The 14,487-nt window shown below is 47.5% G+C and overlaps 1 protein-coding gene across 2 annotated transcripts in view; it reads left to right on the forward strand.

Annotated features, from left to right (window-relative positions):
* The window catches only part of LOC119174912 (uncharacterized), a 205,967-nt gene that overhangs the window by 134,609 nt on the left and 56,871 nt on the right, over window positions 1-14,487 (forward strand). Inside the window, exon 1 of one of the 2 annotated variants that reach the window (XM_037426042.2) lies at window positions 11,981-13,225. The exons of the other annotated variant lie outside the window; for it this stretch is intronic. Coding sequence (XP_037281939.1) covers window positions 13,220-13,225 — 6 coding nt within the window. The 5' untranslated portion in view covers window positions 11,981-13,219. Of the gene's footprint in view, window positions 1-11,980; window positions 13,226-14,487 lie in introns of those variants that run through there. 2 annotated transcript variants of the gene reach the window in all.

Raw genomic sequence — 14,487 nt, forward strand, 5'->3', positions numbered from 1 at the left:
CTTATAATCCGACCTGCCTGCTGACTGCGTTCGCGCATACTCTTTCGTAAGCGAGGTAGCCGTTTGCAAGCAAGAACGTTCATCGGGAGCGGCTTATGCCATAGCAGCGCACGTAAGCGTGGCGCTCCTATCACCTTGATCTGGGATTAGCTCAAGTTACTGCCTGACCTAGAAAGTGCAGCGCGGGGCGCATTTCTGTCGCGTTTCAGTTCTCCCAAAAGTTGGAAAATATGGAACGCACACGTGTTATTTGGATATAGACCATGCGCGCGTATCGCACGTACTAACACGAGTCGAAGTCACATCAAATTACCACAGATTAGGCCTCGACAGCGCATACGGTTCAGCAAATACTCTTCTTCATCTGATTGATTTGTGGGGTTAAACGTCCCAAAGCCACCATATGATTATAAGAGACGCCGTAGTGGAGGGCTCCAGAAATTTTGACCGGCTGTGTTTCTTTAACGTGCACCCAAATCGGAGCACACGGGCCTACAACATCTCCGCCTCTATTGGAAATGCAGTCGCCACAGCCGGGATTTGGTCCCGCGACCTGCGGGTCAGCAGCCGAGTACCTTAGTCACTAGACCACCGTGACGGGGCTACTCTTCTTCATCTCTCACTCTCTCTATAGGTGTATTTCTTATTGCTTACTCAACAACAAAGGTATTAGTATGAACAACTGACGTTGCTTCATACTAATACCTTTCCCACAACGTGAATAGGAACCGCCGTAATTACAGTAAGCGTCCGTTCTTCAAACGCGATAGAAGGGTATAGACGGAGAGAATCCAGGGTGGCATCATGTTACACGGTCCGCTTGTCCTCTCATCATTCCTGAACGAAAACACCGTATGCACCATATATAAGCGTGCTCACTAACGAAAGCGAACGTGCTGCACTGTCGTACCGGTGCCACTTCTTGAACATTGAAAAATTGCGAGTTTTGCGCCACCGCTCCCAGAAACGCAGCCTTCGATGTAAGCATAATGAAAAAAAATGAAATAAAGCTCGTAATGCAGCCTCGTTCAGTGCCTAAATAATTCGCACATTTTTCACGCTCGTACGTCTCTCGTTCCTCCCACTGTTCCCCATCGAGAAAGGGGTCGCTTTAAGCTAACGACTTACAAATCGCTCGTCGGAAGTCCTTACTCCTTCTCATCTGTCTTGGCCGAGCACGAATTATTTTTCGTGCCCACTTCTTCTTTGTGTACCGGATGCACAGAATTAGTGAGATTAAAGAAAGGGGGAAGGAGGGGGTACTTGTTGCGGAGAGAAATTCCTAAATGGTATAAAGAAAAAAAAAAGAGGCGTTATGAAGCGGGCATAAGCAAAAGAAGACAGTGAGAGGGTAGAAAGAATGGATGTAGAACGTACAGTCGAGCAAGCTGAGGCAGTCATTCCGTCTAAACAACTCAGCCCGTCACGTAATTAATCACAATTATAGACATGATTATACGAGACGGTATACATGTGAGCACACGGATAAAAAAATGAGCTAAGGAGAACGAAAGGACGAACCCAGCCTGCTCCTTTACAGAGGAGGAGGGCAGCTGAATCTTGAACGTTGTGTGTCTGCTATTGGCGGTTGGGGTGGCTTCCCTGCGACGCTACATACCTGTCTCGGCGACAGGCTCGCTTAGCTGGTCCGCGGGGTTTCTGGCGGCGGCGGTCAACACAAAGGGCAAGGGCAGCAGGCGTGATAACGGCAATCAACAGCAAGAAACATTAAAAATAAAGTTGTTCGGGCTTGGGACAAGTGAGAAACTGTAAGAAAACTCACTTTCCCTTCCGATGTCACTACGCGTTCGTGCTCGCATTTCTGTCACGTCTTATCCTTTTCGTGCGAGCAAAACACGACGCCGATGCCTCGGAAAAATTTTCCTTTTTTCTCTCTCCGTCAACATTCCTTCTTATCTCCCACACCTCGCATTCCATCCCCGGCGTCGACATCTCTCACTCGTCTCCTCCAATTAAAAAAAAAAAAAAGCCTGTGGCTACGCTTTCGTTTCAACGGCAACGACGTCCGCCTTTATGTGGTTGCTCTTGACGCGCGGCGGGCTAATGCTGAACCGGCCCGCGGAGATGAGCAACGGCTGTGCGGGTGCATGGAATGTGATAACGACATGATCGCTGGCGCGCGTGCCTGCGTAACTGCGCCTGCGCATGCCCCTTGTCTCCAAGAGCGGGACGCCATGGACCGTGCACGGGTTGCATGTATTACACTGCGTGATGCTCATCCGTGGCTGTGTTTTACTTCTTAGACAGCACGTAGACCGTCTACGAAGACTGCTTAGAAGACAACATCGTGCCCTTGCTGTCCGTGAAACGAAACACAATTAGACAGCTTTTACGCGACAATGCGCCACCTCGCGTTGAGAAAAAAAAAGATAAAATAACCAAACGTAACAGTTGTATTTTTTGCTTATTTCGTGTTGAAATAAAAAAACAAATAAACGTCACTCACTTTGAGCGTCTGGGAAAGCGTCAGCTTGTGTGCAGACGACCGATCCGACGATATCCGATCTATCTGAGTGATTCGCTGTGCCGCCATCTTGTTTAGACAGCAAAGTAGCCTGCGTCGTATTTGTCTTCGACGCGGTCTTCTCGGAGCTGTCTATTTTGCCGGCTACGCGAGAATTGAAATAGGACTTAAGATGGTCGCCATCCATTTAGCTGTCTATTTAGCCGTCTACGGTGAGTATTGGAACACAGCCCGTGTCATGCAAGTCTCTCCTGTTTTTCTTTCCTAATACGCACCTCTTATAGTTAACGCTTCACGTAGAAGGATGTGACACTGGCATGCACATGAAGTGAGATTTGCCAGAATATTAGAACGACAGAAAGTTCACCCAATTGGTACAGATGCACTAAAGAAGCTCCCGAGGGTCTCTTATGCGCCCGCTTGAGACGTCTCGAAGTCGAAAGCGATGTTGTTTTCTTCTTTTCATACGATGTATTTATCGATGCTATACCACTTCCCTCCGAAGCTTTCTGTGAATAATGTGTCTTAGCACAGCCTCCATGATAGGAGGCATCGCGTGCTTTCTGCCCTTACCTGGACATGCACTGCCTGCGTGACTGTTCCACCTTTGATCAAGGGACATTACCTTATCATGACAATATCATGTGACGTCATAGCGACGTCACACTGGTGGCTTGTGACGTCATAATGACGTCATCCGGTGATTTTTTTTATCTCTTGTGGTCCCGCCGTCACCGACAGTTAATTTTTGCGTTTGTTGAGGCATCTAAGGCTCCCACCTTCTCAAAATAAGGTAGATGTGCTGCCGATAGCACATGAGAAGACTTTTGCTCCATTCTTTTTAATCTTCCCATACTTATATGGACCATGCCGCGCCCAAAGTAAAACAAATTAAGTGAAATACAAAAGTCCAAAGTGCACACGAGATGCACGTCACTGTGTTTACGCATACCTTCTCTTATAATGTTGCCAGAAGAGAGGGACAGCAGTAGACAGACCATCGCTCAAGGAATTAAGGTGTGAAAAAGAGAGTATATACACTCGTTTCCCAGTCATGTTCCCATTGCTGAGAACTACGTGCCCATTAGACCGTGATGGGAAGACTGCTTCATCTTTGCGTCCTGTTTCTTTCGCTCCCTTTTTTCGGCCAGCTTATCTGTCACGATAATGGCGGAAATTGCAACGCATCTTGATAGCTCGGGGAGACCGTTGTGCCGCCCCGTCACGTGTGGCTGCTACATGCTTCTAGCATACTTCAACAAAGCCGCTAAAAAGACTCTCCCCAGGTGGCGATGACAACGTAATTTGGCACCGAGAGTGCGGCAAGAATCCGCTTTACTTGCGCGTGCGTCGCCTCCCTTAATTGGTTTCGTCTTATCAACAGTGTGCGAAGATACAGTAATTTGGCACGAAGTTGTCTTGGGGCGTGACCCAGAACGAAGATAGCTCGGCAAACTCCCTCGTTTGTCGGCTCACTCTTGAACGACCCTCGAGTCAAAGCTTGAGCGTGCCCGGCTGAGTAGAATTTTGATGAGCTTACAAACCCGTCGGAGCCTGTGGTGGTGAGTCTGTTAAGTAATAGCACAAAAAAAACAAAAAAAATGTTAGTCAATGTGTTTCGGTCAGTACCGTTAATTTCGGCGACCTGTGTTGAAGAAAATGTCAGAAGGGGCGGGTGGTGAGGACATGCATGTGGTCTATAGGATCTCCGAATTTGCTAGCTCAAGCTCCGCACAATACAGGATGGTTGCAGTAATAGGCAGGCCTTCGTTTTCTATAGAATGCACGTGCTTACGACACGTCTATTTAGATTCATCTACTGCGTGCTTCTATATATATGACTTCCTAGTTTAATGTAGAGTCGCCGGCACCAGGTGTCTACACCCTATACAGGAACAGCAGGAAAAGTGCTGCGGATGCACGTGGTTACTGTTGAGAAAATTAACGTGGCACCATACAATGCAGCCCATAAAAGGACATTGCTCAGCACCGTATGGACGGAAGTAGATGAGAGAATAGATAGAGATCATATAGGAGACTTTTAACTATCTGGCGGAGCTGCCGTCCGCACCAGCTGTGATTTCCATCAATCAAGAGACGAAGGACGTGTCCACTATATGTGACGGATGCTACGCAGAGACCCGAACAGCAATTTACTAACCTATTTCACATTGCGAAGAGAAAGTAAAGAAATACACATGGATGAACTGTATGGTGCTCGCCTAATGACCAAATGTTGTGCACGTGTACAGACACACTGCAAGTTCTTATGCAATGCCGCAACCCGGTTGGACTGCGTTATGCTTTCTTCTAACACAGTACACCGCAAGTCTTTCTCAAATACTTCACAAATAATATATCCAAGTTAGAGTACCTGTATAAAGCGATGCTGCGCTTTTTCGGCATCTCAGCATGTATAGTTCTGAAGAGCACTAGAATCAGTCTTACAATGAGCACCGTATCTACAGACCACTCATGGGCACGCATACTGCATATCGGCGAGTTTGAGCGCATGACATGCTGCAATGCTGTAACCGTCTTGATCCACAAAACAAGTTAGTGGCGCCGCATTTTCTCGCGATCGATTGGGTACTCACACACTTGTATACGACGTTACGTTCCAAATACACCGTTTTTTGGTCAGACCACCGGCTTCAAAATGGCTTGAAAGGGGGCCACACGTGATTCCCCACCGAATTGAGAAGCCTCCACATCAACCAAAACTCGGTACAATAATACACTCGCCGCAGAATTCTCCCTTTGTGCGACTCTAAGAATGCGCTCACTTATACTACACACATTTCTTTGATCTCTCGTATCATTCGAACTCACTCAAAAACTGTTCGTGAACCTTCTCCTTCTTTCTTTTTTTTTTTGAAAAACCACAGCACGCACGATAATATTAACACCGTGCATGCTTGCTTTCTTTCTTTCTTTCTTTCTTTCTTTCTTTCTTTCTTTCTTTCTTTCTTTCTTTCTTTCTTTCTTTCTTTCTTTCTTTCTTTCTTTCTTTCTTTCTTTCTTCCTTTCTTTCTTTCTTTCTTTCTCCGCACACCGCAAGAATATTTCGCCCCATTTCACAGCGGTAAGAATTCCGCTTCGCCGTGCCGTCACTGTACTGCCCAGCGAACACAATCAACAGCCATCACGACTTGTAAAGAAACAGCGCCTGTACAAAGAAAGCTCCGAAGAGTTTTTGAAAGGTGGCCGACAGCAGCGTGAAAAGTATCGCGAGCCTCTTGGCGCTCGTGCCTGATTTGTACAAAACGCGCACACGTCGTCGTAATGTTCCGCCCCCAAAACCTTCTCGTCCACGAAGAAAACCGATCACAGGACCATACAAACAAACAAAAAACTGCAACCTTTCTTTTCTTACACACCTGTATTTCATCCACACTCATAAACACGCCCCAACGCTTGACGCTCAATTCGTGTCTCATTTTTTTTTTTTTTCTGTTACGTAAGCTGAATCTATGAAAGGAATGTAGGCCTCGAGGTTTGTTCGCTTAACCGCAACAATGGCTTCTGGAAACCGCGATCAATGAAGTGTGACGAAGAGGAAAGTGTTTTCTTTTATTCGGAGTACTATAGGGCTGTTGTGTATACGCCTGCATGCGTTTCCACTGGTACGAACACCAATGCAATGAAGGGCCACGGATATTGTAACAGAATAATTGTGGAAGTTTCATCTTTTGAATCCACATGACTATAAGACACGACGTTTTGGAGGGCACCAGAAATTTCGGCTTCCTGGTGTACTGGATTCTAGCACAAGAGCCTACTTCGCTTACATCGGAATGGGGCCGCTGTGTCTGGGACTCGATCCCACAACCTACAGGCCAAAAGCCAAGCCCCATAACCACTATACCACCATGTCGGGAGCCAAAGAAGTTGTACTCGTGATCTAGCGTAACATCAGTTAAGGTAGTTCCATATTCCGATAAAATGCGCTCACCATAGCCAGAAATTAAACAATTGTCTTCGTATACTAGTTGCGAGAACTGCAACCACTGCGTCGCCACGACAGGTAAATTGATTGATATGTGGGGTTTAACGTCCCAAACCCACCATATGATTATGAGAGACGCCGTAGTGGAGGGCTCCGGAAACTTCGACCACCTGGGGTTGTTTAACGTGCACCCAAATCTGAGCACACGGACGACAGGTAAAGACATAGCATGCTGCGCCGACGAAAGAAAAAGATATAGGGTTAATGCATAGACAGATACATACATTACACAGGAAACATCGATTAGCGACAGGTGGTGAGAAAGGCCTGAACCTATAGGGTCCTCACGTAGTATACTATAGACATTGAATAGAAAAATAATCTCACTGAATGGCTGTCAAGTGACGATTAAATGCAGTTTAGGGCGTCAAGGAAGTGATATGGAAAGATGGAGCTAGAAGCGGCTTTGTTTCAACTGTGGTGCATCACATAAGGTGGCCGTGGCGCATGGGAGGAGGTGTAGTATAGCAGATCTCCGAGAAGCGTTTCCGTCTCTTAAGTTGCCTAATGAGATTGATGATGACGTATAAGGGGATAAACTACGTCGGTCAGTCTTTCTCCTTGGCAGCTCATCTGGATGACGAAGGCCAAACAAGGAAAATGGCCCGCACTAAATGGCGGCCTATTGCTAAAGAACCGGCCCCAGAAACGATGTCCGGCGCAGAGTTTGCTGAACGTGCTGTGCTCTAACTGCCTTGAAAAGGGAGCAAGCCAGTTTCACATTCATTATTTTCTGATTACTACGTCAAAAAAATAAAGTTAATTTTTCAATCTGACATATATAGCTCCGCCCTCGAAAGACCCTCTCTGACCTCTTCAGCAGGGTATAAAGGAAGCCGTCAGAGCTCAATTGAGGGCTCATAGCCGACACCTAGAAAGGAATATTAGCATAACTTTCAATGAAGTCATTCTTCTAGCGCAGAAAAAAAAGGGGGTGGGGAAGACAAATGAGAAGAAATGGGTTGATAAAGACAGTATACTGTATACGTCAGTGAGTGGCCAAAATAAAATGCTAGCTATACACCCGCAGATGCGTTGTTTCGTAAGCAAATGTATGCCTAATATAAAGGCGGTGTAATGGTATGAACAGTGACTCGATAAAACAGCTAGATAGACGAAGAGAGGTTGACGTAGCATGTTGAGCTCCCGAAGCCAAGGACTTGTCAAGTAGTCAAGTATAGGGTACTTCCATCACTCTAAGATATGCAAGAGGTACAGTAATACGCCGATATGCTGTAACAGTTGTCTTTACTGCCTCGATCCATACGTTTCCTGATGAACATGCAAGCCCCAGATATTTTGCTGGAGATAATATAACCCTCACCAATTTTTAACATATTTAATGTCATTCTTTATTTTAACGAGAGAGAGAGAGAGAGAGAGAGAGAGAGAGGGGAAAGGCAGGGAGGTTAACCAGATATTGGCATCTCGTTTGCTACCCAGCGCTGGGGGCGGGGAAGTAGGGGCAAGAAAGAGGGGGTAGATAGAGAAAAAAACGCACGCGCACTCATAAAAAAAAACGAAAACACACACAGGAAGGGCGTCCTAGCTACAACTGTTCAGTAAGGCCGGTCGATCGCAAAAAGTGTAGTAGCGTTTTCAGGGCCCTCGTCTGTGAAGTCGCATGCTGTCGATACTGCAGAATTCCCTGCTCCGACAGAGATTGATCATCTAATTTGTTGAGTTCCTTGCGAAGACATAGTCGTTGTTTACCATACGCTAGGCAGTCACAAAGAATATGTTGGATTGTTTCCTCTTTGCCACAGTGGCCACAGGCTGTGGTGTCAGCCATCCCAATGCGGAAAGGGTAGGTAAATGCAACGTTAGTAAATGCAACGCCCAACCACAGCCTACATAACAGGGTCTGGTCTGCTCGGCAAAGCCTCGACGGGACTTGAAGACTTAGCGTAGGGTCAAGCGAGTACAGTCGGGCATGCTTGAAGTGTGGCTGATTCCATTGTGATGTGGTCTGGCGAGCAAGCCTGCGGAGCTTTCGTGCAGCATCTGTCCTAGAAAGTGGTAGTCGTAGTCGGTGTTGGCATCCCTCGGTGGTGTAGACGTCAACATCATGCGATGCAATGTTATGCAAAAAAAAACACCATCTGGCGACGTCACCATAAGACGTCACAGATCGCAAAATTTTGTGACATTATCACGATGTAAAATGAAGACGTCATTGCACGACACCGTCTCTCAATCAAAGGTGGTCCGATGGCGGAGGCAATGCAAAGTCGGTTAAAGCGCAAAACACTTGCAATACATTGTGATGTAGTTGTGGTGAGCGAAATGCACAAACGAGTTGAACGAAACAAGAGGACAGGACAGGCGGTGCGCAGACTTTAAACTATTCATTTTCGCAAAAGCACGCCAAAGATATACACGAAGACATTGAAGATAACGAGGGCAACGTTACAATGAGATGTTCACCACTACGTGTCCTGTCGTCCTCTTGTGCATATCGCTCAGCTCAACTACATTGCAATGCCGTAACAACTAGACAAGAATTGAAGCTTTCCGTGCAATGCGGACGCCGTGCGAAACATCATTAGGTGTAAACATTTTTTAATGGAAGGAGGGGAGGGGGAGGGCGGTTCAATACATCGGCTGAAGTGAAAAAGAAGATGGCTCTTGCCTTCCAAGCCATTTCAAGAATGCAAAGGGGCCTGTGAGTTTTCTTTTGAAACAGCGCCAGAACAAGGCACACTTAGCCGGCACGGTGTTCACAGGTGACGGTGCTTGGCTGCTAATTCAAAGGTCGCGGGTTCAATACCAGCTGGTATGCAGTTAAATTTCAACGGAGGCGTAACGCTAGAGCCCCTTGTACATAAATTCAGGAGGACGTCGAAGTACACCAGATGCTCGATAATTCCGGATCCCTCCTCTACGACGTATACATCTAGCAATCATTTGGTGGTTTCAGTGCGTAAAACACGGGATATTATTAACCAGGCACGCCATTTTCTTTCTTTTCCTAGTAACGTGTTGTCAGTCAGTGCTCACAATTTAAAATAAATAGACGCACGAAAACTACCTTGGTTGTGTGCTCTATATGCGGGACGCCTGAGAACAAAGGAGGATTAAAGAAAAATTGCGAGTGTAAGTTCCCGCAATGTCTTGCCAGCAGAAGTGAAGCCAGCTTTTAATTGCCACTGCCAAGATGGCGGATGCTCTTTTTCTCGTAATGCCCACTTGAAGATCAAGTGGCCTTGATATGCTAATGTAAATAATACGTTAGTCCTGTATTAAAAGATAGTTGTTCCCGACGAAATAACGCACACAAACGAGTATGGGTGACTGAATCTCCAAAGAACTTTTCCTCCAATTAGAGGCCCACTAAGCAAAACTAGTAATGATTAAGACGCCATCTTGCCAGAGGCGCGGCTTCACTCCTGGACAATCATTTCCACTCCAGCAGTTTTTTTTAATCCTTCTTGCTGAGAACCAAGAGGCGGACACCCCGACCGACGTTGTTAGGCCAACGTATCCATCATCATCTAGCCTAATTTGATCCAAACTCTTTCCGGAGAGCCCTAACTACACATACTAAACTGCACACACTTTACGTGAAGCGCCCGTTCTCGTATTCCCGGCTGACAAATTTCTTTCTGACCTCCTCTCTCCAATAAATATACGCCACCACCCCTCCTACGATTACCTTCCCTGGGAGTAACCCGTTCTGTTACTCTATAACTGAGCGTCTGTTTATAAAACGTTACGTGACACGCTAAACATCGATCCTTTACCTCGATCTCTCACTACACTATCAGGTACTGGTATTTCATGTATAATACCAGTATATGCTGTCATATTTGCACATCTATTAACCTTACACACGTTCCATCTCTGTAGCTCACCGTACGATCTTCAGCAAGCCTGTAAATCAGGAGGAAAAAGAGTGAGAAAGACAAGGATGCTAACCCAGATGAGTACAACCCGTACGGAATCAATGATGATGGAAGGCCACTAGAAACAGAGCGAAGAGAGCGAAAGAGAGAAAGGACTCGCCGTATCAACATAGTGGAGCGAGGTGAAAATCGGAAGCACTCGTCTCCATCATCAACATCGGGGAAGACGGTAATGCCAGCAAACACCGACACAGGTGAACAAGAAAACATTACAACACAAACGCTGCTGCCTTCTTCAGTTGCGTCCATGTTTGCAGACATCTCCAGGAGCTTCATTTATGCCAAAGTGTCAGTGACCCTCAATAACTCTTATGGCCCCTCTTCTCAATCTAGCATTTGAACCAATATGCAGTACCAGGCAAAATACATGGCAAACTGATTGTTTTGCGCAAAGAGACGGAATCTGCACTAGATGTACAGGTGCCGCCTCACCACTTAAGATTTCGCTATACGATGAAAATCGTAACGAAGTAAGCGAAGGATAGAGGTGAACACAAATGAGGTTTGATAGTTTACCTCATTACTCGCTGAAAAAGGCGTTCGAATTGTTATGCTGTAAACCACAATAACGGAGTTGCTTTGAGTTATGACCCGCCTACGTACAGCTGTCACTTCGCAGACACTTGCGAACTAATTCGATGAGCTAGACTTCACAGAGGCTAACCAGAACAATACAGTTTTGGTTGGTGATACCGTCGACTCATGGATGGGGTGTAATATTCCTCACGTGTTCCTATACTTGTATCATCTGCCTCCGCCAAAATAATAAAGGTCAGTACTGCTAAATTAACTTCGCGCAAAAGGCGTGCCAGTTGCTCAGAAACGATAGGAGCACGCGTCCATGTGATGGACGTCTGACGATGTCGCGCGCTGCTTCGGCATTGCGCGTACGTTTAGTCTCCATGCTTGTATTCTTTGAATAATAAGGTAGTTTTTGTTTCTTCCAGACAACTGAAACATGTCAGGATTTGTCACATGAGTCCCAAGGCTGGCAGTTGAACTCCCCGAGACAAGGCGAAGTGTGCCATGTCAAAAAATGAATTCTATGAAAGTCATTCGCCGCTGGTAACCAAAGGGCCTGTTTTCTTGTCGCTGGTTCTGTGACCATGAACCGATGTGAAAAATCTAATTAATTTATCTGTGCTTCTTTACCCACTTTCACAGCGTGGATGCGCTGGCAGAAGTGGAATGCTCTGCAGAGAGCTACAGAAGAAGCGATTATCGCGTTCGAGTCGAGTATGTATAAGGTCTCACCAGGCCCCCGACGTTCGTCCTGACGCTCTTTACAAAACAGCGCTACCTTCCTTCTAAGGGAAAAGGAAACAAACGCAAATATGTTACACCTAGGCAGGAATCCCAGGATCCTGAATGCCGCCGATGGACGACGGCAAGGGGGAGAGAGTCACAAAAGGCAGCAGGAGCACCTCTGCAGCTCAGCGTCTCCTCCTCCTCCTCCAGATCTTTTCTCTCTCGCCCGTCGCCTATCAATAATAATAATCGCGCGACCGAGAATGCTCCTGCAGCCGGCAGTACGGGGAGGCCACAAGAGGTATACACAGCGGAATGGCGTGGCTGCCGCCGCCTTCGAGCTGCTGCGGAAAAGGAGTCGAGGAGGGTGGACGCCGCAGGGAGGGGGGCGAGAGCCGAGCGAGTGCCCCCACCGCTGATGCTGGCAGGCCTGGAAATAAGGCAGCCAAATGCAAAGCGAAACATGCACTCCAGAAACACGGCAGCGGCAAGCGGCAGCAGGCAGGTTGGTAGATAGGTAGGCTGACATCCTCTCTCACGTCACGTGACGTCACGTGGGGACGCTTCACCCTCGCTTACTCCGGTGAGAAGGCAAGCGAGACAGCACGGCAAGCAGGTAGGCAGGGTGACTTTGGGGCACGGGTCGACGTGAAAGCTGCTTGCACTGCCGCCGCCGCTCGATTGCTCGCTCGCCTCCTCGTGGCTTCTGGAGCTGCCGTTCCACTCCGCGGGCTTCAGGAGGCGTCTCTCGGGGCCCCCGCGTGACGCCAATCAACGACCGAGTCCGGCTGTCCCTTCTGCGCAGAGGACGCCCAGAGTGGGTGTCGCGACGACGCAAAGAAAAGCGCTGTTGGGTAGCGTCGCGTTCTGCGTTCACCTGTCATCGTCACGGTGAGGCGTCTGTCGAAGTATCCTGCCTCTGGACCTCGCAGCTCAGGAGGTCCCTCTTGGACGATCCAAAGGTCTGCGTGACGTCCTCTGCCGGAAGAGCAGTGAGAGCCACCGCATGGTCGGAAAAGAAGCCGGTTGACGTCATCGACAAATCCCGTGACCCGGCCATGGTCTTCGTCCCTGCAGGATGCTCTTAATCGGCGAGTGACACCGAACTGGCCAACGCGAGCGTGAGGGTAACTCCGCAAGTTAACGTGCCTAGCCATGAGCACCGGTGTCGAGCTGCACTGACCTGCACAGTGCCGTGCCCAAACCAGGAATAAGGAAGGACTGCCATCATTTATCTACTTGTCTGACATCTCGGAGCACTGAGGGGAACCAGCACGGTCTGAAGAAATTTACTATTCCCGTTATGGGTTGTCCAGGCTCCTGATCATGAAACAAAGTGTTCACGTGCGTGTTCTCCATGTCGACTGCGTTTAATGGAGGAACCGGCTTCTTGATTGGATACGTGCTGTGATTCCACTGGTTACTGGTTTGCCACGACGTTTTGATCTGCTTGTTTTCTTGTTTCGTTTTATTCTCCCGGATACGCAAGCATCGGTGATTTGCTGACTTCTTCGTTCCGTGCGATGGGCGTAGCACGTTGGAGTATTCACCGGTCTCTGGGACGCTCTCGACATGTCGGTAAGTCTGCCATTGATAGCCTGCTTTATCGAAAGCGTATCTGGAAGACGGTCACTCTTATCAGATATCTTGTGAATTTAAGTGAAGTTTATAAGCGTTGCACTAGTAAGCGAATTTCTCAGCAAAGCATGCTAATGTGTTTGGTACAACACAGATTTTTGGGTTTATTGCGATATAGACAAAAATCTCCATCAGATGGGGAAGGGGGGACAAGGATAAATCAAGTATATTTTTACGCGCATATGTGTGCGTCTGCGAAACTGAATTAAAACTGCAGGGGGTTGGATTCCCCGCTTCCTGGCTAGGTCAGTGCTTCTTACAGGACAATGGCGACAACCGGAGTGTTGATAGCAACTACTTATTGCGCTTTATTTCCGTTCCAACATTATTTTTGTCCTTTATTCGTGTATCTTTATAGACATTATATTTACGCCGTTTCCTGGAATCAGCTACTCCTTTTCAGTTGGCTGTTTGTACGAATAAATAACCACAGTTCGTGTGCTCGGCGAGTGACTGCCTTAACTAAACAGTTATATCTGTAACAAAACACGCTAAATGTTGGGTACACAGGAGAACGGCACATACACACAATAGCACCGCGAATTCCAGCGTAAAAAAAAGTGATTTAACGCTCAGCGTTTTGCCCACACACTCGCGAAGATAGACATTAGAAGAAGGAACACTTGATTTATTTCCACGCGAATGAAGACACAAGCATTGACGAGACCAGGGCCAATTGTTCTAAGGGGCTAACGGCTGTCGGCGGAAGCTTAAGGGTTTAACATTGTCGGTGCGCGCAAGGGCGCGGGCGTGATAAGATCCTTCTGGAGGGGGTGACCTAATCAACCAATTGCGTCACAGTAACGTGATACTCCCGGCCGATGCTTAATGGCGTACAATAAAGCGCGTACTGTATGTGCTTAGTCTTAGGCATATACGGCGTTAATGTGAAACGTGGAAGAAGGCACAGAAAGACACGCTCTGCATCACGCACGCCGGCGCTGATGTATTGGCTCGAGCTTGCACAAATAAGCCGCCCTGCTGAGTGCACGTGCTCTTCGTTTACTCACTGTCAGTATAACAGGGTGAAGCATGGCGCATGTGATGATTGCCACAGCTGCATGGACCTGCCGGTGTGCTGACGCCCCTGTGGAGCTGTCACTGCTTCAAGGTCCTTGAGTTTGACAGGAAAAGCACTATACTCCAGGGCTCCAGTTGATTCAAGGGAACACTGCAGTATGGCTCGGTAACAACTAGAGCCA

Source organism: Rhipicephalus microplus, chromosome 5 (assembly GCF_043290135.1).
Source record: "Rhipicephalus microplus isolate Deutch F79 chromosome 5, USDA_Rmic, whole genome shotgun sequence".
Taxonomy (NCBI): Eukaryota; Metazoa; Arthropoda; class Arachnida; order Ixodida; family Ixodidae; genus Rhipicephalus; species Rhipicephalus microplus.